Source organism: Ochotona curzoniae, unplaced genomic scaffold, assembly GCF_017591425.1.
Source record: "Ochotona curzoniae isolate NIBS_2020 unplaced genomic scaffold, NIBS_Ocur_1.0 contig_4064, whole genome shotgun sequence".
Classification (NCBI taxonomy): Eukaryota; Metazoa; Chordata; class Mammalia; order Lagomorpha; family Ochotonidae; genus Ochotona; species Ochotona curzoniae.
The window spans coordinates 8,815,012-8,835,802 of NW_024466107.1; the positions used below are offsets into that span (position 1 = coordinate 8,815,012).

A 20,791-nucleotide genomic window follows, 5' to 3' on the forward strand; every position below is an offset into this window, starting at 1 on the left:
AGCAATCACATCCATTATGTTCCTCCCCCTTCCCAACCCCAAAGGCTTAAGTGCAATACTTACGGTAACTTTGAAATAAATATTATGCCACTAAAACTTGCAGATTTGAAAACTTGGGACTTAATGGGTTAGGAAAGGAGAAGTGGTTTTAGGGTGAAAAGCCTTGTTCCAGATACCTGAATTTTGTAACATGCACAGATTCCAGGATTTTCTTCAAATGCAAATACATGCTGACGTGATGTGTGTATGAACAAATACCATTCAATTTTCCTTAAATTGAATAATAACCCTCATCTAACTTTTTATCAAAAAAGTTAACATTAAATTGTGGCAATGAGACAAAAGTGGAAAAGAAAACCCAGTGGCTATGAAAACAAACATCTAAAATTTAATGACTTACAAATGGGTTCAAGATACAAAACGGCAGAGAGAAATACAGATTGGATGTTTTGGTTTTTAAAATGTCGACTGTCACCACGTTGTTTTGAGCAAGTCTGTCATTGCCTAAGAAATGCACATAGCAACAAAGACATCTCCAAGGACACACGTTTTAAGATCAAGTGTTGATTTTCAGCCACTCTTGAGCTGTGCACACACTCGCTGGCCACGGCACCACGGAACTTCTTATATTCTTTTCAAAGAGGAGAACCTTGAGAATTACAAGAGCAGTGGTTTTGAAAAACACCTTCTGGGACAATTTTCATTTAAAAAAATAATATTGAGACCATGCATGCTTCTTTTTTTTTCCTTTTTCATGATTTGTTTGTCTAGAATGAACAAAGTTAAGTCAGTCAAGGAGCATACTAGAAATACAAACATGTTTCCAAATAGTCTGGCATAATAAGAGTTAAATAAGAATTAGGCTGGACGATGATAGCTAATATGCTTCTTGATCATGAGTCCATTGACCCATGGGTTGGGAACTAGTTTGTTCATGATCAATCTGGTAGCTTTGAGGCAGCTGTGCAGTACCAGCAGGTGTAAAGTGGCACATGAGGGGGTGATCTGATGAGATGTGAGGTGGTACTGGGACTCACACACAAGATTATAAAGGACACAAGGACCCTGTACAGTTTCCGAGTGTCAGATCTGCATATGTGACTTCAAAATTTTAATTTTTTATTTATTTGAAAGTCATGAACAAAGAGAAGTCTTCCATCTACCAGTGGTTTACTCCCCAGTCGCTCCCAACAACTGGTGCTGGGACCAATCAGGGTCTTCCAAGTGGATGGCAGGGACCCAATTATTAGAGCCATCGGCTGCTGCTTCTTTGGGTGTGCATTCAGGAAGCTGGAGCTGGAAGTGGCACTTTGACACAGGATGTGAGCATCCGAAGCAGAGTCCTCCCCACTGCCCCATTGCACCCGACACTCCACCCTGAATGGATGACATTGTAGGAGGGTGCAGGATCAAGTGATGAGAGAAGAGTATGGGTTGGTTGTGCTGAAGTTCAGGGAGCCCAGATTGGGCTGTTTCCTTCAGACAGTGGGGATTACAGCACCTGCACCAAGGGTTAACTGTCAGGAAGGCCTTTACTTCTAACTGGCAGATGGAACCAAGCTCCCACCCAACACCTCCCCTGCCCTCTTTTTGTGGGCTGATGTGTCTTTATGAAATGCTGCAGCAAATAACACAGTTTTTTTACGACTCTTAAAAACCTCCTTTGGAAAACCTTATGGCTGAATAACTCACAAGATCAAATAGCCGCAGGGCCACGAGTGTTCCTTTGTCACTGTTCCTTTCTGTGTCACAACAACCCAGCCCCAAATGCAGTCAGGGCCTCCGAGGGACGGTGCAGGAATTCCTCTCTGCAGCCCCTGAAAGATTGGAGTTTGGACTAACACATCCTTTCTGAATCAGTGCTCCAAGAGGGCTTTGGTTTCATGTTTCTTTGGGCGTGTGTGTGTGTGATATTGTGTTCAGGGCCGTCTGTGTGGGGAAAGGGAAGAAAGGGTAAGCTACAGAAGCCTCATTCTGTGTTAAGCAAACCATACCGTGCTTCCCAGAGGTGTGAGTGCCATGCCCAGGCGATGCCAAGTGTGCAGACAGCAGTATTCTAACCAGCCAGTATACGTTTTCAATCAAAAAAAATGCAAAGTGCAGCATTAGGAGGTGCTTACAAAGGTGCTTCTGAATTCATTTTTTTGGAAAAATGGAATGTATCAGATATACATCTACAGACATGTATGTACATGCTTACACAGGCACGGGGACAGGTTTCTGTACAGCTTCCGTCCGGCACACTTCCATAGACACCCAAGAACCACACAGGGGAAAACAAGAACACGAGATTTTCTTCTCCAGCTCCCTGAAATTCTAAAAGGTTGTCTAACCCTTGAAACGTTAAAATATTTCATTTTCATATAAAATATCTACAAAAATAGATAACATTTACAAAAAAAAAAAAAACCAAAAAACCAGACAGCATTTCCAGTTTTCCTTAGCCACCCTTCCCTCCGTCCCTACGTCCCCGTTTTCTTCTCAGAAGGTCGCCATCTCCAGCAGAGAGCGCTTGAATAGTTGAGCGTTTCTCGATAGGTCTGTGACCTGGTGGACCATCTCCTGCAGGGCCGTGGTGCTAGGGTAGTGCAGGGCGGCCATCTTGGTCGCCATGACTATCGTCTTGAGCTGTTCACAGAGCTGGTTACTGGCGTTCATCACTCTGTTACGAATGTCCTGGGCAGCCACCTGCCTCGTCAGCGTGTCCCCGATGAACACCAGTTTGTGTGCGCTGAGGATGACAAACTTGCTGTGCGCCACGAAGATCCTCGGGGGCTGGGCCGAGCTGACGCAGCTGAAGAGCGCATCAATGGCGTTGAGAAGGGAAATGAAATGGGTCTCACATTGGTCGTAGTAGAAGCAAAGCAGCTGCCTGTCCTGCGCGCCCACACCGCTGTTTGTGGCTGGCAGACTCTGAGAGCACTTCCACTTGGAGATGTCGTTCTCCACGGGTTTTGTAATTTCCTCTTCCAGCAGCTGGAACTGACTCAGCTGAAAGGGAGAGACAAAAGTACATTTTGTGAAGGGCGAGGCAGTGTGCCATCATGGACACGAACCTGCAGATGGAGGTTAGAGACAGGGATTTTCATTCTTGGTGTTTCTTAGCTGTGAGGTCATGGCCGAGTCCGGGCTGTTGGGAAAGATGATCCCTAAAGAATCCTTTCGGTTTCTTCTGTCTGCCTGCAAGGCGGCAAAAAGCTTAAACCCAAGCCCCAGTACCTGCGCTTTTATGAAGGTTAAATGAGTTAGTGTTTAAACAGTGTTTGCAACAGTGTTTGGGATACCGCGGGCTCTATGTAAATGTTTATTAATTGTTCAGTTGTGGCTAGGGAAAACCAAATGTATGCTCTTCCTGTCAAATCGCCAAGTGTGTGCCTTCCTTAGGAACACCTTGACTAGCTCGTTTCAAAGCACTTAGTTAAAATAAGCGATGCACGATCCTTCCCATTTCTCCTGTAATATCGAGACTTACTGATGTAGCCTAGCAGCACAGGAACCCTTCACGCACACATACGCGTGCTTGTGGTCAAGAACGGCTTTAAGGAAATCTGAACTAAGTAATGCTTAGCCTCTTGCGTGATCAGACTCAGAGTGTTGGTTCTGCTTTCTCTTTCCCCAGCTGGCATATTATTTACATTGTGATTTTAATAACTTCTAGCTAACCTAAGACTGAAGACTCGGGAGGGACCACTGTTTGCCAGTGGGGACATCTGTGTGAGAGGACTTGCATCTCCCAGTCCAAGGCACGGTAGAGTTAAAGCAGGGAGAACTTGACTCAGTTTATCCTCTGAGGAATGTACACACAGCCAGCTTGATTCTCCTCTGGAGTCTGGCTTCCTCTTTGGAATCACCGCAGATTGGAGAAGTTCCCCAAAGCCCTGCAGTCTAACGTGGCCAAACACCGAGGCAAAACACAGCCAGGTACAGGGTGATATTCCAGGGTATTTAACAATAATGAAATATGTTTTCTAGGATTGGTGTCTTTGAAAATATCTTCATCCATGTATCATCTGATTAGATTGGGGGGGGGGAGACTTTGCCATTTTGTAGAGCAGTAACTGCACTTCAGGGACCTTACATGACTTGCCTAAGCTCACGTCACTTGTTTGATCAGAAAGCAATGCGTAGAACTCAGGTTTCCTGAAGACAGCACGCCATTGCATCTCACTGCATGCCATTTTGCCTTCAAATGCTTACAAATCCTCAGTTTTTAACTTTTATGCTCTTGACCTAGCAACATACAATATAATCTACCCCACTTGTATGACCAGCTGCTGGATGAATGTGGCCTGCCCGGACAGAGTCTAACAGCATTGTAACCGCTCCTCCTCCTATCATTGGATCAGACCTAGAGCAGCCAAGTCACAGGGAAGTATGGACAAGACAGATGGAGAGATTGGGGTTGGAGGAGAAGGGGAGGGATAGAACCCACGTTAGATTCTTTTCCTCTAGGAATCTGTTGAATCACAGAAGGTGGTTGGCCATCAGCAGCAGGAGCTGAGATGAAAAGCCACGTGCACATGCAGAAAATGTTCTGCTTGGCCACTCATGGATGCTACAAAACTATGAGCTACATAAGTTAGCTCACAGAGGAAATGTTATTGAATAGGGCAGAGGGAAGCGGGTTGCCAGAGAGAAGCAAAGGCGGCACAAGAAAGGGAGAAAAAACACACATCCAGTTCTTATCAGGTTTGGCTGAATTCAATTTCTGTTCTTGAATTCCCTGCTGTGGCTTTACCATAAAACCTATTTCCTTTGGCTAACTTAAGCAGGTTTCATTTTTGGAGACCAACAGCCTCAACCCAAGTAATCCTCCACGAAGCAGATAGCCAGATTTAGCCTGAAAGAACCTGCCATTTGGATGTAATCCAGGTACACCCAACTGGATTAGCAGAGCTGTAAACCCTTTGCTTTGTTCTTGCACCCTATTATATGCCTCAGAGCCCGTTTATGACAGTGTGCTACGAGGATCAAAATTGTCTTTTGAAGTTGTACCTTTCCCCTCTCAGCAGGAAATCTTTTCAACACCGAGGAATTGCTGTTGATTGAACGTACCTGATGGTGTTCCAACTGCATCTTGTTCTGTTTGATGATGTTCTCTTTCTCCAGGAGCTCCTTCTGTTGCCTCTCAAACTCCTCCTTTCCCTGTGATTTTTCAACATAAAGAGCATACAGTGTCATCATTTCAACCTGCAAAAACACCCAAACGCTCTTTGGCTGTCCACTGCCTTGGCCACTTGCTGCGTGTCCAGCTAGTAGGCCTCATGAGCAGAGGATAGGGCTGCCATCTTGGCCATCCCTCCATGACCACCATGTAGGTCACGGCTCAGTGCTGAGACCCGCTTCCATACAGGGCACCCCATTGTCTGCTGTGACTTTCCAGCTTTGGTGAAATTGATGGTACCATTCCAGTTTCCTTAAGAAATAATGTCTTCTTTCTCATAGATTTGTGTGAACCCATAAACTTGCAAATGCAGGTCTCACTGTGGTCCATACTTCATTTCTAGTGTCGGATTCATCTCTAGATCTCTAGTCCGAGTTAACTGTACTTGTGAGCTGAACGCCAACTGCCCTCATCTCCCTTCTCCCCGCATCCTTCCACATCAAGTGTGGCTTCATCCTTCCTTGCCCTCTCACACTCACGGGCATGTGGTGGCTTGCCGGTTCTCAGTACAACCTTTGGCCATTGGCCTAACTAAGCATGCAGCGTGGGATGGTAGACCGAATTTTAAGTAACGGATCTCAGTAGGGAGTTTTAATGCCTTGTGTGGAAGAGTGGGTTGTCAGAATCCTAGATCAGCTTGGAACTGGGTGAAATTTCCTTTTGTAGAAGGTAAACTGCAACCATGCAGATTCTCACAGTTAAGTTCCAAACCAACTGGCAAATATCCAGTGGTTCTTTAGGTAAGACTAAGAAAGGATTCTAATCAATGTCTCTCACACACTGTGAAATTAAGCGGAACTTAGAAACTTGGTAGTACAGCAAATTTGCCCTTCCTTTTTTCCTTCCTTCCCAATTTTTTTGACAGTGAACATTACTGCAAGTTACTAACAAGCTGGAATTGGTGTGATTATTGGAGGCCCCACCATGCAGTTTGGTGAGTCCGTTCCCATTTGCACATAAATGGAGTCCAATCCACCTCTGCAAATGAAGGAAAGACCCTGGGGAGGTGGAAAGAAGTTGGCCACACAATCCTAGAAGACAGTGTTTTTTCTGCTGTACCATATTACACCCATCCTGTGACCTCCTCGGGTTCACACTGGGTCACTCTCTCCCCTTTGTCGGTCCCGGGTAACAGCCTCCCAGATGTTAGTGCTAATCTCCCCAGACGTGACTGCTGTGATGTGTGGGTGCGTATGGGGGGCGGCGGGCACCTTACCTGCAGGTGGACGTAATCATAGTCGTCCATCCAGCTCCTCTCGGAGCCGTCACTGCTGCTGCAGTCGGGGCCCTGGTCATTGCCCATGCTGGGGGGCAGCGGTTTACTGTGGGTCTGGGCCTTGGGCTCACCAGATGGCAGCGACTGCAGGTGGGTGCCACCGCGAGGATACTCAGTTGAGTTTGTGATGCCCTCAGGCCCATTCTTCAGCTGTGAGCTGCTGGGGCCCAGTCTGAAGAGCACCTCTGCGTTGGCATGGATGGTCGTGGTGAGCTGCTTCGTGTCATCAGGCACCGTCTTGGCCACCATCACAAACCGGTCCAGGTCATCACACTTGTTTTGGGGCTTGTTGATGGCCAGGATGTTCAGGGACCAGCTGCACTGGTTTAAGTCCTGGCTGGTTTGGCTTAGGATCTGGTGGGAGTCTTCTACTCTTTGGAGCTCCCGCTTCATTTTGTTATGGAGGATGAGTTCCGGGAGGCAGGAGGCGTTGGCCGCAGCTCCCTTGGCAAAATGGAGGTACTCCTTGAGGAACAGCCCCACCCTGTCCACTGCCGCACGGATCTCATTGATGTGCCTCTCCATGTAGCTGTAGCACCTCCAGTCCGTGGTCACCAGTGCCATCAGGCCAGCCACGCCTGCCTCCAGGACCTGCTGAAGCCGGTGAAGCCTGTCAATTGCTGTGTCCGGATCCAGGAAGAGCCTTTCATCTTGAGCAGGGGAGGCAGACAATGAGGACTCCTTTGAGGAGGTGGAAGATGTGGACATGTTACTCCTGGTGCTGCCTGTGCTGGAGAAAGACAGTCGGTTGATGCCATCCACCAGGTCCCGAGAGCCTTTGGCATCCAGGGCATTGTGCAGTGGGACATCATACACACCCTCTCTCTCTTCAGGATTTGCTTTCTCGACAGTTTCTGCTGGGGGCTCAAGGAACTGAACCCCTCGGGGGACATCGTAGGCGTCATTCTGAGGGACTGGGGTTCCTAGCTGTGGGTGGTGCCTGTGCACTGCGGGCTCCGCAGCCCCGGGAACATCAGAGCTATACTTCATGTGGAGGTCCTTGCCCGCTGGCTTGGCACCTGTCGGCGGGATGTCATAAACACCTTCAGGCCTGGTCTCTGGCCGTCCAGCCTGTCTCATAGGAGGTGGGAAGTCATACTCTTTGTCCTTGAACCCAGCCTCCTCTTGGCAGGCAGAGGGTGGAACGGCATAGACCTAAAAAAGCAAGTATTTGTTTAGTTGGCTCCTGGGGACACGGACACGCAGCCCATGATAATCAGGTCTGGTTACGGCCCCTCGGCTTTGCCCCTCACCCACTAAGCAGAAGAATTTTCCAGGCTCAGCACTGCTCCTGACACCCCATTCTTTCACAGTTTGTCTTCATCCCCTGGTCTCAGGGTTGACTGTCCTGTAGATCCTTCCTAGGTAAGTGGCTTCTGGCCCCTTCCTGGGTGTCCTTCCTGGCTGTGCCATGCTGGCGTGAGCAGTGGGAGACCCAAGGGTCCTCACCTAGGTGTCTTAGACACAGTCCCTGAGACTGTAAGATGAGGGAAATTGCATTTGCTGAGCAGCAACACTCGAGGGTAACAGTGGCCCAGATGAGCGAGCGCTTACATACGTTCTGCAGAAGTTATAGAATGTTCTTTCTGGGAAATGCACAAGCACCTGATAAACCCAGTCCATCACCGTCCCTTCCAATCCACTCGGCGTATTCCGCGTTGCTTTGAAGTGGGCCCCATTGGCTGATTCTGCAGCGTTATCGCTACTGTTGCGCTTTCCCGTCTGCTGCCTCCCGTCTGCTCCCTCTCTGTCTCACCTTCTTTTAGCCCAATAAACACGCACATCCCTCCTCACACACATGTCCCCACTCATCCTCGCCCATGGTTGTAATGCACACACTGCCGCCACACTCACACATCTAGTTCGCGTCACCGGTAACACAGGGACCTGCACGCTTACACACATGTCCAACACACTCATGCATGCATCCCCTCACGTGCGCACACACTCAGCTGATACACACACGCACACACACACACACACGCACACACACTGTTTGGGCCGCACACTTACCCCCGCAGCAGGAGGGATGTCATACACCCCTTGAGGTTTCATGTCTCCCATTGGAACTGAGAACACGGGGCCTTTCACGGCTGAGGGTGGGATGTCATAGACCTAAGGAGAAGAAGCGCTTGGGTTACTTGGGATGGAGATGGCTCACGCTGCTCAGGTGGGAGGCTGCTAAGGGCTTTTACTTTTTTGCGTGTCAGGGTCTGTAAAGGTTTAATCTTTGGCAGTAGCCCGTGCACAGTTTTTCAAGTTTGGACGCTCTGACTTAGCTTGGATCAAAGTGGTCTTAATAGCAGTAGCTACACTGCCGCTATTTGAGTCCCACTGACATTTTACACTCGCTGGAATAAAATGGCTGAAATGACAAAGCGACAAGAGCCTTCTCAGAGGCAGGGCTGAGATTTCCTGATCAAGCAAGTCCAGGAAGCACAGTTGGAACAACGCTAGTGAACGTGGCTCCAGGAGAGACAGTGTCCTGGGAAATGTGGATCCTCTGTGAACGTCTGCAGCCTCCAGGGCTGCTCCTGTACGTACCCCTTGAGTGCTGTGCGAAGGAGGGATGTCATAGACGTCCTTTTGGTATCGGGGTGGGTACTGGTACACGTAGCCCTGGCCAGTCCTCACCGGGGTTACCACCTGTCGACAAGAACAACACAGGTGTCAAAGGCCTTTGTCCCCAGCCAGTCTCCTGGCTTCCCAGTCAGGCACATCTCTCCCGCTTAAGATGAAGAGAGTCAAGGAAGGGAGGGAGGGAGGAAAGACCAGGAATCACCTGATGAGGGTTAAAACTTTCCAAACTAACTGCTAGCTACCTCTGTCAGCATTCCTCATGGTAGCAGCGTCATCTCAAAGTTTTAATTCCCATAACAGATGTGAACAATGTAAGGGAAATTCATCCTTAAATCATGAAAGCCCTAGCTGATCCATCTAGAAGCACATGGAAATTATACACATATATATATGGTATATACATTGTGCATGCATAATATACATATTATACACATATATAAAGCCAGTTGAAACACACACATACATTAATATGTATTATCCATACATAAATATGCACACACAGCCTCCCACTTCAAAATATACTTCTTATTTATTTAACTTGTTTTGAGAGAGACAGGGACCGATCCCCTAGCAGACAACTGGGGAAATGTGTGCAGTGGTTCATTCTTGAGAAGCAATAGTCAGAGAGAGACCAGGCTAAGCCCAGGAGCAGAGAGCTCCATACAGACGTCCCACGTAGGTGGGAGAAACCCAAGTGCTTGGACCCCCACTGCCACCTCTCAGGGAGCACAGCAGCAGGGAGCTGGAATCAGAAGTGGTGTTAGGACTCAAACCCGGGCTGTCTGCTGTGGGCAATGGAGCCTTAACTGGGGTGCCAAATGCCTGGCCCTGAAATCTGCTTTGTAATAAAGGCTCTGAAATTATCTGTAAACAATGCAAAGAGAATTCTGCCTCTTAGAATTCTTCTCATACTTTCCTGAGTATGCCTCTTCATCTGCCATGATTATTAGGATTATAACAACAATTCCACGGGTCAGGAGAGTACTTTTACAGAGTCAAAGCTCAAATAGGGTGCTGTCTACGGAAGCTTTCAGCGACTTTCCATCTAGCTTACGGAACAAAAGATAGATGGTTCACTGATACCTGTGGAAGACTGTTTCCAGGAAGTCTAGCAGGTACCCAAACCTGAAGATGCTTAAGTTGTTGATATACAACAGGGTGACATTTGCAAGTAACTTCACACACATTCTCAACACACTGAGTCACGTGTAGATTACTTGTGATACCCAATAGGAGGTAAATGCTCTGTAAATCTTGTGAGATTGTACTGTACATTTAAGGGATAATGACAAGAAAAGAGTTTGACCATGTTTAGCACAGATGCAATATTCTTCTTGAACATCCAGTGATCAGTTGCAACTGCAGATGTGAAATCTGGAGATAAAGTGAGCTGTTGCTCGCAGGTAGCCAGGTATTTTCCCATTTCCAGTAGGTAGCAGACTCCACTCTGGCAACCAGAACTGATGCTGATGACGTGAATACCCCCAGACAGGCTCCTGTTTTCTTTCTATTTTTAAAGAGTGTTATTTATTTGAAAGACAGGATAGGGAGAGAGTGGTAAAGGCAGACAGAGAGAGAGAGAGAAAAAAAAATTTACCTGCTGGTTCACTCTCCAAATGGCTGCCATGGCTGGGGCTGGGCCAGGCTGAAGCTAGGAGTCCAAGACTCCATTTGGGTCTCCCACATGGGTGGCAGGGGCCCAAGCATTTGGGGCATCCTGTACTGCAATCACAGGTGCCTGGGCAGGGAGCTGGATTGGAAGTGCAGCAGGGATGCGTACTGACACTCCAGTTTGGGATTCTGATATATCAGGTGGTGACTTCACTCACTGTGCCACCATGCAGGTCCCTCTCTACATATCATTCTCACTAATTACAGCAGATCACTTAATCCTCAGAGGGCTTCTAAATTGCCAGGACCTTATTTCTACTGTATCCCGCTGTCTCGTCCCTTCAAATCACTAATAGCACCACTTCAAACGATGCCCACAACAGTTTTTTTCAGAACAGACATTGCAAATCAGGAACAGTTGGTTGTTCCCCAGAGAACTGTCATCTTTTCCCCATTCTCTCCTATGAAAACTGTGGCGTTAGGCTGCCTGCCAAACTATGTGAAAAAACGCTCCAAGTCGTCTGATGCTGAAAGGGCTGCGACTCAGCTGGATGCACCAAAGCTGTTTCCCCTGGGGGACCTAGGACCCCAGTTCAGTGTGGCTTGCAATCCTCTGTGTGTGTATCACTGGTTAGTTCTGACAGTGAGAGTAAAAGAAATGAGATTAGTATGCAGCCAGCATTGCCAGTAAGTCTCTCCACCATCTCTAAAAGAGCTTAGGCTTGCAGCAATGTTGGCCCAGAGGGCACAGCAGTTTCTAGAGCAGTCCCTTTGTAAAGCAGGATGGCCTTTGCTGAAGAAAAATACACTGTGTTTTTTTCTTTTTGTACTTATTGTCTGGGAGAGCAATGAAGATCTTCTACCAGTCTATCTGATCAGCGCTTCTATTTATAGCTCTGGTTTGGCTTTACAATAGAACCTGCTCACAGTGTGGCTTTTGTCGTCTCTAAGTTTCTAAGAGTGGATTCCATTCATGGGTGCCAACTTAGGAACAATGCTAAGGCCGGTTATGCTGAAGTCCTGCTGAACTGCTTTTTTTTTTTTTTTCATTTGAAAAGAGGGAGAGGGCAGGGAAGAAGGGGGCTGGTGTCAGGGTCTGAAGGTGGCATCAGGTGGGAGGTTAACGCAGGCACAGCCTCCGATGGCGGGGCATGGGGCATGGGGGTGGGAAGGCAAGCGCCTCCTTGCCTTCATAGCTTGGTGCTGGCAGAGGGCACTCCTGCTTCCCGGTATTTAACATTTCACTTCCTGACAAATGTCACAGAGGCCCAGCTTGCTCTTTCTTTCTCATTCAGTGGATGCCTGTGGTCATCTGGTTTTTACAAACTTTGCATTCCAAACCAGTCATTTTCCTTGTTTATGCATTCAAAGAAACAGATGGTGAAAAACCACAAGAGGGGAAAAAGCCAGCAAAATGCAACCTTCCCCAATTCCAGCATTCCCGATTTTACATTCCACCAGTGGTATTTCTAAGGGACCAACTTCTTGCATCTGGACAGATGGGTCCATGACACGCGGAGCTCTGCACTGTGGCCTCCAAGCCATCGGGCGAGCTGGAAAACTTTCTGCTTCTGGAATGCTCTGCCTCAACCCAATGCCTGGGTCATTTTCATGCCAACTGTATGTTCTTTCCTCAGAGGAAAATGCTGACTGAACTGTACCTTGCAAGTTTCCCGTTCTGTGGTTCATGGAGTCTTTCTAGTCCTGTTCGTCACAAGGATACAAAAACAAGTCCACCGCACAGCATGAGCGCTTCCCAGCCAAAGAGGTGCACAGGGGCTGCTTTGGGGAGATCATGTTGCAAATATTCTCCTGGGCCTTTGCAGAACTGGCTATACCAAGGGCATTTTGAAACTCGTTTTCTCAATGAAATTGAGTCAGTATTTTTAAAAATTTCCTTTCCCCTCCATTTATCTTTCTTCTTTTCTACATTACTTTCATTCAAAGTATTTATCTACAGTTGCAAGGGCTTTGGCTTTGGAATCACCAAACTGTCCTCTTTCTTCTCTAGCACTGCTGTGGGGGCAGCTGCATGGTGGAGCTGCCTGGGGACCTGTGACCAAGGCTGTTGCATATTTTCCCTGACTGTCCTGGAGCAGGAGTAGTAGCTGCCAGCTGCAGGGGTGGATTTTCAGTCTGGTGAGAAATCCAACTGTAATCACTATGACATTGTCATCAATCAATGGGAAAGTCCCAGACTGTGTATTTGGGAAGGGAAGACTGGAAGTCTTCAAGCCTAGGACCTGGCAAGGTATGATCAATATTTCCAAGACTGGGGCTTCTCTCATGGATCTGTAGGAAAACTAGACCTACGTCTCATATCAGCCCTGGCTGATCCACTTCTGAGCCAGCTTCCTGCTAACATGCTGTGGAGGCAGCAGCTGATGGCCCCCGAACTCCACTCATATGGAAGCCTGAGGTGAAGTTTTGGCTCCTGGCTATTTCAGGTATTTGGGGGAGTGAACCAGCAGAGAGAAGGTCTCTATTCTTTGTCACCATGACTTTTGAATAAACAACTAAACTTAGAAAACAATAAAACCAACTTTAATGGAGTTTACTTTACATGTCATGGACCTCAGGTCCTGGCAGCATGAAACATGCTTCAGACACAGGCAGTCCTTTACAGAGTCAATCAAAGGTGGGTTGAAAATATTTGGGAAAAATTCTGCATCTGTATTGAACACGTGCAAACTTCTTGTCATTATTTCCCAGACAACACAGTACACTAACTATCTACACTGAATGCACATTGCGTCCAGTGTTGTAAGTAATGTGAAGTTCACAGGAAGTTCATATAGGTTCTATGCAAATCCTGTGCCACTTTACACAGCAGCCTTGCCTATTTGAGGATTTAGCATCCACGGGAGGTCCTGGAACCTGTTTCCTGGGGTCCCCAGCGTAGCTGTCTTGGCATGTCTCATAGATTTCTGAGTATGGTCTGCTGAAATCAGAAAGGAGGGAGTCTGTGTTTGGGAGGTGGAGAGGTCTGGGGAATGCAGAGAACCAACACATGGGAGAGTCGGGGGTCAGAAGAGAGACCCTTGGGGTTTGTGCTATACTTTAGCTATCACACATTTCAAAGCTGTTGGCTTTTATAATGTTTTGTGATTTAACTATGAGAGAAACATTTAATTCTTAAGTTTAAGTCTGTTCAAAGTGAGCTCCAAGCAGGGATTTTGGATCAAAGTCATAATTGACAAGAGACTTTGGTCTTTGATAAGCATCGGTAGATTTACTTGGGTTATTATTTTATAGTGGTCATCCAAGCACTGCCATGATTATAGTTATCACCCAATAGTTTCAGACACTGCAGTGGAAACCCCCAGGGGATGGTGTGCTTTTATGAGGCTTACAGATAAAGATATTGACTCAAGGCAAGATGGTGAGGCCCCCATCTGGGGGCATTTTATTGCAGTTCTCAGATCAGCAGGTCGCGCCTTTTCAGTCAAAGACCACAGGCTGGGCTTGTCAAGGAGACTGCCCCACAAGGTGAGGCTCTTAGCCACCTCCCTGGGCTGTCTAGAAGCACAACATCTTCTTCAAGAAAACTTCTTGGTGTTACTGGCACCAAGGGCTCAGCGCATCTCCCTTCCATTTGAGGTTACTTCTCTCCCTCTGAAACGCAGGGCTGGCTGGGTGCCCAGCACTGGGGCAGCACAGGGGCAGTAGTCACAACCTTAGCATCTCAGCATGTGCGGCTAGCTAGGCCAAGAGCAGGGGCAGCAAGAAGGGGGCAACCTGTCCTGAAAGGCAGATCCCTTTTGTTCCCCTACTTATCACAATATCTCATCTCCCTCCTCCAACACACTCTTGTTATGACTCTCTCCCTCCTTCCACATGCTACCAGCAGCCATGAAGAACAACAGCAGCAGCAACAAAAAACAAAACTGAAGCTTAAAAAAAAATTTGAACTGGTAGAGGATGTTTGGTGTAGAGGTTAAATGAAAATGCCTCTTGGAACACTTGCATGCCGGACGAGTACCTGACGTCCAACACTGCCTGTGTTTCCGCTAATGTGTCCTCTGCAAAGTAGCAGGATCAAGGATCTTGACCATACCATCAACGAGGCAGACCCAGATGGAGCTCCAGTCTCCCAGCTTTGGTCTGGCCCAGCCCTGACTGTTGCAAGCTCTTGGGGAAATGAACCAGTGGATGGGGGTCTTTTGTTGTTTCTTTCTCTGTGTGTCTCCGCCTTTCAGGTAAGCCAAATAAACTGAAGAATGCCAAAAGATGATCTCTTAGAAAGAAAGCTTGAGAGAAACAGAACGGGTAACTGGCGTGGGGTTGCCATTGGATGGCAGAACATGCGCCATCAGTTTCAATGGTGCTCCCTAAAGGCCTTTTCAGGAAGCAGGCAATCAGGGGTGGCGCTCAGGAAACAGAATGGCTAATTGACAAGAAGTTAAAAAGTGCCACCGCTGTGACTTGGCTATTAGAGTACTGACATAAACCCGGCTAGTGTGTGTACCCAGGAATTCATAAACATCCCTCACTGATTAGCAGGCGTCTATCTGCATTTTTCTTGGTATACATGGACAATACAATTAGATTTCTTCCTGTCTCTCCCTAACCCTACCCTCACCCCCTGATTTATTGATACTGTCATATCCTTGCATTTCATGCATTAAAAAGAATATTTAGGTTTCTAAAACTTCCTGTTGGAAAGGGCATATTTCATTTAAATGCCCAGTGAAAGCATTAATAATGCCACGGCTGTATTCATTAGATTTTATAATGAGTCCTGTCTTAACGGAACCATCCAGCTCCTTCCCCTTCAAAGCAAGCACCATCATCATTGTCACTATCTGTCCACCAAAAATGGAATTCGGTTTTTAGAAAGTGCGAAGTGATGGAGTTTTGTGTCTGCTAAAAATCCAAGATGACCAGTTGCTATTCTGTGACCAGAGCAAAAAGCCACATGAAGCTTATTCTGGGTTTATTAATTCTCTATAAATTCTCTCAGTCCAGCTTGGGTGTAGCAGTGAGCTCATTTATTTACTTGCATAGCAACAATATAATGAAAACGGAGTCTGGCCTTAAAAATAGACCCTCCCAAGCCACATCCAATGTTAACCCTTCCCAATGCTCTCTTGCACTTGGGAACACGTTTTCCTTCTATTTTTTGCAATGCCCTTCAGAGACGTTTCGGATGCTTGATTTTAGGCTAGAACTTGGCCTTCGGCTAAGCACACCTAAATCACAGCTGGCCTTTCCCCCCAAATGAGGAAATAATCCCAACTGAATGCCCAGAAGTGGAACAGGGGCCCTTGGGTCACTTTCATTTGAGGCAGCTTTGGGCAGTGAACCATTCAATGCAAACAGTGTCCCGATTGTTAAATCCCTAGCGTGTCTCCCCTGCTGAGCTCAGGAAGGGCTTTGTGGAGTGACTGCTAAAGCAATATTTAGTTATGGACTGGCCGGGTGCCCAAGAGCAGCTAGAAACGCTTGACATGAAAGAACATGATGGGGATGACGTCGGCTTCCTCCAGTGCTAGAGGTCTTTCTCTGGCCGAGGCCCGACGTAGCCCAGGACAGGCGAGGCAGCAACAGGGCCGGCTTTTGTATTGCGTGAACTGAAATGCTCTCTAGGTGAAAACTGTAAAAGACACAGCATCTGAGCTCTTTTGAGATTGAAATAAATCCAACAGGGCACTCAGCACTAAATCTGGATTTTAGAGAGACCATACAGTCCCCTAAAGGGTATATGTAGGTCTGGGGAAAAGGAAGTAAGAGATGAGACTCTGGGGACCGGGTGAGGAGGGGGTGGGGGCTGACTCAGTTGCTTTTGGCTTGCTTTTCTTCTAAATAGTGGAGCTCTTGAGAGGAGGCCTTTGGCATAGTGGATAAGACATCCCCCTAACTGGTGGGATACTGGAATGCCTGGCTTTGGGTCCTAGCTTTCCCTCTGATTTCAGCTTCCTGCTGATGTGTCCCCTGGGAGGGGCACAGGATAGTTTCAAGTTCATGGGTCCCTGTTGCCCATTTGGGAGACTCCCAAGTTGAGTTCTGAGCTCCCAGTTTGAGCCTGAGCCAACTAAGGCTGTTGCTGGTGTTTAGGGAGTGAGCTAGAAGACGGAAGGTCTCTCTGGGTCTGTCCCTCTGCCTTTTACATGAATAAATGTAAATATATGCAAAAAATGCAGTAAGTCAGAGACCTCACATGGCTTAGCTGAGATGAAAGATGCGGTGGCTCATGTGGTAGACCTCCATGCCTGAGCTGAAGTTGGCTGTTCTATTGAGAAATGCCAGACTTATCAAGGGCCTCTGTCAAATCCAGGATTCAAGAGGGGGACATGGGTGGAAAACGGTGAGTTCTTTTGCTCTTGGTAACAAAGCAGAGATAGGAATTCTTAATGAAGAACTCTCTGGAAGTTGTCAAATACACAGGATCCTGATGTGTCAAATGCAGACTCACCCTGGCTCAGCACGCCCTTCCGGCTGCCTCCCCATGTCCCTACCTGCTCTTACCATCTTCTGCAGAACACTGTGGTGCTAGCTGGGAGGCTGGACTGGATCCTAAAGGAAAGCTAAGGATTTGCTAAATCTTGGCTACCAAGCTGAAATTTATGTTAATGCTGACTGTCCCACCCTCTCATTTTAAGATCAGGTCATTGGATTAAACTTTTCCCAGTGATTTTGGAAGGAAATCAGATAAGGATATTTGGATCATAAAATTCTAGCAAAGACCATTACTGAGAACCTAGCGTCACTCAGCATTTCATGGTTGAGCGGATGGACTTACATGTAAGGGGTTAGGAGTTACCCGGCCTGCTAATGAGAGGGCAGTGGGCCAGCTCATCCAGCAGCCAGGCTGTTACTTAACGTTGATGACACTAGCCACATACATTAGCCATGCTTCTTTTATTAATCCAATCTCTTCTCCATGTCTACTCAAAAATTTGACCGATCACTGATTGAAAAGATTTCGGGAAAAAAAAAATTGCATCTGTACTGAACGTGCAAACCTTTTATTACCAGGACTTCCCTAGTTATACAGGATAACAACTAATTTCTACAGCATTTACATTGCATTACAATGTAACACAAGTGATGAGGGATGTTCTGAAAGTGTGTGGAAAATGTGCACAGGTTGGATGCCGCTACCTTGCCAGCTATATAAGTGATGTAGATATGGTACCTGGGCAGGAGTGATCCTGGAACCAATCCCCCATGGGTGCTGACTGATGACTGTACTTCCAAGGAAAGTTTCCACATATAAGAAGTGCAACTTGAGAGCTGGGTGTCTTCCATTTCTTAGATTCCCATTCACTGTCTAGCTGATGCTGCATAGTCCACACGGGCTAACCGACACCTGGTTCAATGAAGCGATCCCCTTGGAGCAATCTGAAGCTGCTGCTGTAAAATATAGTCTTTCCCTGTAGCAGAGAGAGCCAACAGAGCAACGTTCACGTGGTAGCCATGAGCAGGCAGACCTGCTCAGAAGTTTTAGACTGGTCTCCCGTGAAATGGACCACTGTGCCTTGGGCTCCTGTGATAACTTAGACTCCTCGGGATCCTCCCATTGTGATTGGATTTAACTTCCGGCTCTGAGACAGACACAGTGAGCTCCATGTGTGTTATCTGTGCGTTAGAGAGGGATGCACAAGCCTCAGACAGTATCTCAACAGCTAAGTTTAGGGCACGGTTATTTAGAACCACATACTTCCGATTTTTGATGGTCTCTAGATTTGGATTTTCTAGAATTTACTTAAACAAGTCTGTGTTTAAGGACATCTTTAGCCAAGGGCGAACATGGGTGGTGCAGCCTGCTATACCATAGCCTAGGGTAGTGCATGACTGCTCCGCTTCCCATCGGGCTTCCTGCTAACGTGCTTGAGAAGGCAGTGGGTGACGGTCCAAGCACTCAGTCTCCTCCCACCACGTGGGAGACCCTGATGGAGTTCCAGGCTCCTGCTTTGGGTCTGGCTGGTCCTGTTGTGGGCATTCGAGGTAGTGAGCCAGCAGATGGAAGGTTTCTTTTTATTCTCCTTTGCTCCATCATTTTGCCTTTCAAATAAATGAATAAATAACTCATAGAAAAGAGGTGTATTCGACTAGTGCTGTCTGTTTTATCACAAGATGAATTTATTATTTCCTCTCCCACGCAAATGAATGTCAGTCATCTAGGCAGACATTATACTACGCACAGGATCTTGCCTGCTCACTCCGATAAGCTCAGTTATTTAGCATGAAACCATCTAGAAGGGAAGATAGCCTTTGTTTGCTTTGGTGTGGATTGGTACAAAGTTACTAACGCACTCAGTGCAAATATGCACTATGAGCATTGTAACAAAGTGCAAACGAGTTGGAAGGCTTGGCTCTGACCACACAAAAAGTGTCTTTGTTCATTTTTTTAAGGAGGCGCTCTCACTGCTCATTCCACTGCCATGGGTGACGTGGGTGACTCGGCTGGGGGAAGACACTTCACTTTGGGCACGACTCCAAGTCCCTCTCTTCAACTGCTCAGAGACCTCCAGTTTTATGAGTTCTAAAACATTTCTCAATTCTTCAAGGGAGAGATTGACCTTAAAAGTTTAGTCTGTTACAAAGTCTCAAAGTCATATAGTGAAGGAAAAAAAAATCATTTAAATTAGGTATATGTTTCAACAGAAATGTCGAATTCTAAGGCAGGGGTACTTTATGGCGTTTAAGGTACTCTCTGTACTTACAATAATTTTCAAGGGGTGTGTGTGTGTGTAGGTGAGATTAAGTCCTAGTTATCTTCTCTGGGAGCGATTGTTTCCTCTGAGTGTATTTTTGCTTGTTAGGGGCTAGATCACCCACTCACATACAGCGGCGAGTTGGCTAGTAGCTGAGTGTTGCTCCAGGCAACCGGATTTCACAATGCCTCCGGTTCCAAGGAGGGAAGCCCCGGATTCCATAGCTCTCAGCTATGGTTGTCTGTGTGCTTGTGTGAGTTTGTGTAACTTGTGATGACTCAGTGTCTAGGAAGGTGTAAATGAAGTGGCTAGTCTATTTTTGAGTCCTATTACCTTTCAAGAATGGGTCTTGAGACCTGGATAAAACTTTTGAAACATTTCCTGCCAACGTTTATGCCCTAGTTTGGAAGGTAGAAAATGTTCCTTAAAGATGATGTTATAGATTCTTGGTAAATCTTGGTGGAGTTTTCCAAGTGCTATCGTGTGTAGTACTTGCCCAGCCCGTTCCATTGTACACATTACAATGGCAGGCCAAAACATTTTATTTACCGAAGTGAGTGTGGGAGAGAGAGAGAGACAGAGAAAGAGGGAGAGAGAGACAGAGACAGAGAGACAGAGATACTTAATTCTCATCCATTTATTCATTTTCCAGATCCTGACAGCAGCAGGAGCTAAGGTCTAAGCCAGATGCAAAGAGTTCCTGTAGGTCACAGGGACCCAACCACTCGAACCCTCACCTGTGCCTCCCCGGGTGCACACTGGCAGGGAGTTGGAATTGGAAGCAGAGTCAGGACCTGAACTCAGGTGCTCCATTGTGGGAGACAGCATCCCAAGCACTGGCCCGCCTGATCTGACCAATGCCCACCCCAGGAATTACACTTTTCAGTAAGCCCATGAGATCCCCTGAGGTCAGCGCGCTGTTCAAAGAAGAGCGAGAAGCTGCTCATTTACAGAGGGTAGGCGTCATAGAGAGGAATGCTACAGAGAATTCTAAAGAGTGCGTAGAACTCAGGTTAAATAGAGGAGGTAAGATGTTCTAGGTGCATCATAGCCTACGGAAAGAACCCTCTGCCGTCTAGTACAAAGTCTAGGCCTCCTCTCAAAGTTACTGCAGAAACGGTAATTAATCTTGTTGTCTAATTTGGATAGGTTGCATGTCATTCAGACCCTCAGACAAGCCCAACATGACATTAGTCATGCTTTGCCTTGGGATATCATTTATTATGCGTCGATAGTTATGCTAGTACAAAACAGCTGGTGGCATTTTCAAAGGCTATTCTAGAAGAAAATTGCAATATATAATGTGCCACCTGCCGTACTAGCTGGTAATGAGCTGGCTGGTTGAATTTGAAGAGGGGTGGCTGATAAGATCAGTGCTACCTTTCAGATAACAAAGATGAACTCAAATGCAATACACTTAAGCCCCCCACATCCATGGGATCAGCCAATAACAGAACAATCTTATCTTAAAAATTGCATGACACTGTGAATGTGCAGGCT

General features: G+C 46.9%; 1 protein-coding gene across 2 annotated transcripts in view; it reads right to left on the reverse strand.

Moving 5' to 3' along the window:
• Positions 1 to 366: 366 nt before the first annotated feature.
• NEDD9 (neural precursor cell expressed, developmentally down-regulated 9) overlaps positions 367 to 20,791 on the reverse strand; it is a 183,064-nt gene continuing 162,639 nt past the window's right edge. For both annotated transcript variants that reach the window (XM_040984141.1, XM_040984142.1), the window contains 5 exons: positions 8,985 to 9,086; positions 8,454 to 8,555; positions 6,381 to 7,595; positions 5,056 to 5,145; positions 367 to 2,991 (listed from right to left, as the gene is read on the reverse strand). In XM_040984141.1, the coding sequence (XP_040840075.1) occupies positions 2,482 to 2,991; positions 5,056 to 5,145; positions 6,381 to 7,595; positions 8,454 to 8,555; positions 8,985 to 9,086 (2,019 nt within the window). In that variant the 3' untranslated portion in view covers positions 367 to 2,481. The remainder of the gene's footprint in view (positions 2,992 to 5,055; positions 5,146 to 6,380; positions 7,596 to 8,453; positions 8,556 to 8,984; positions 9,087 to 20,791) is intronic.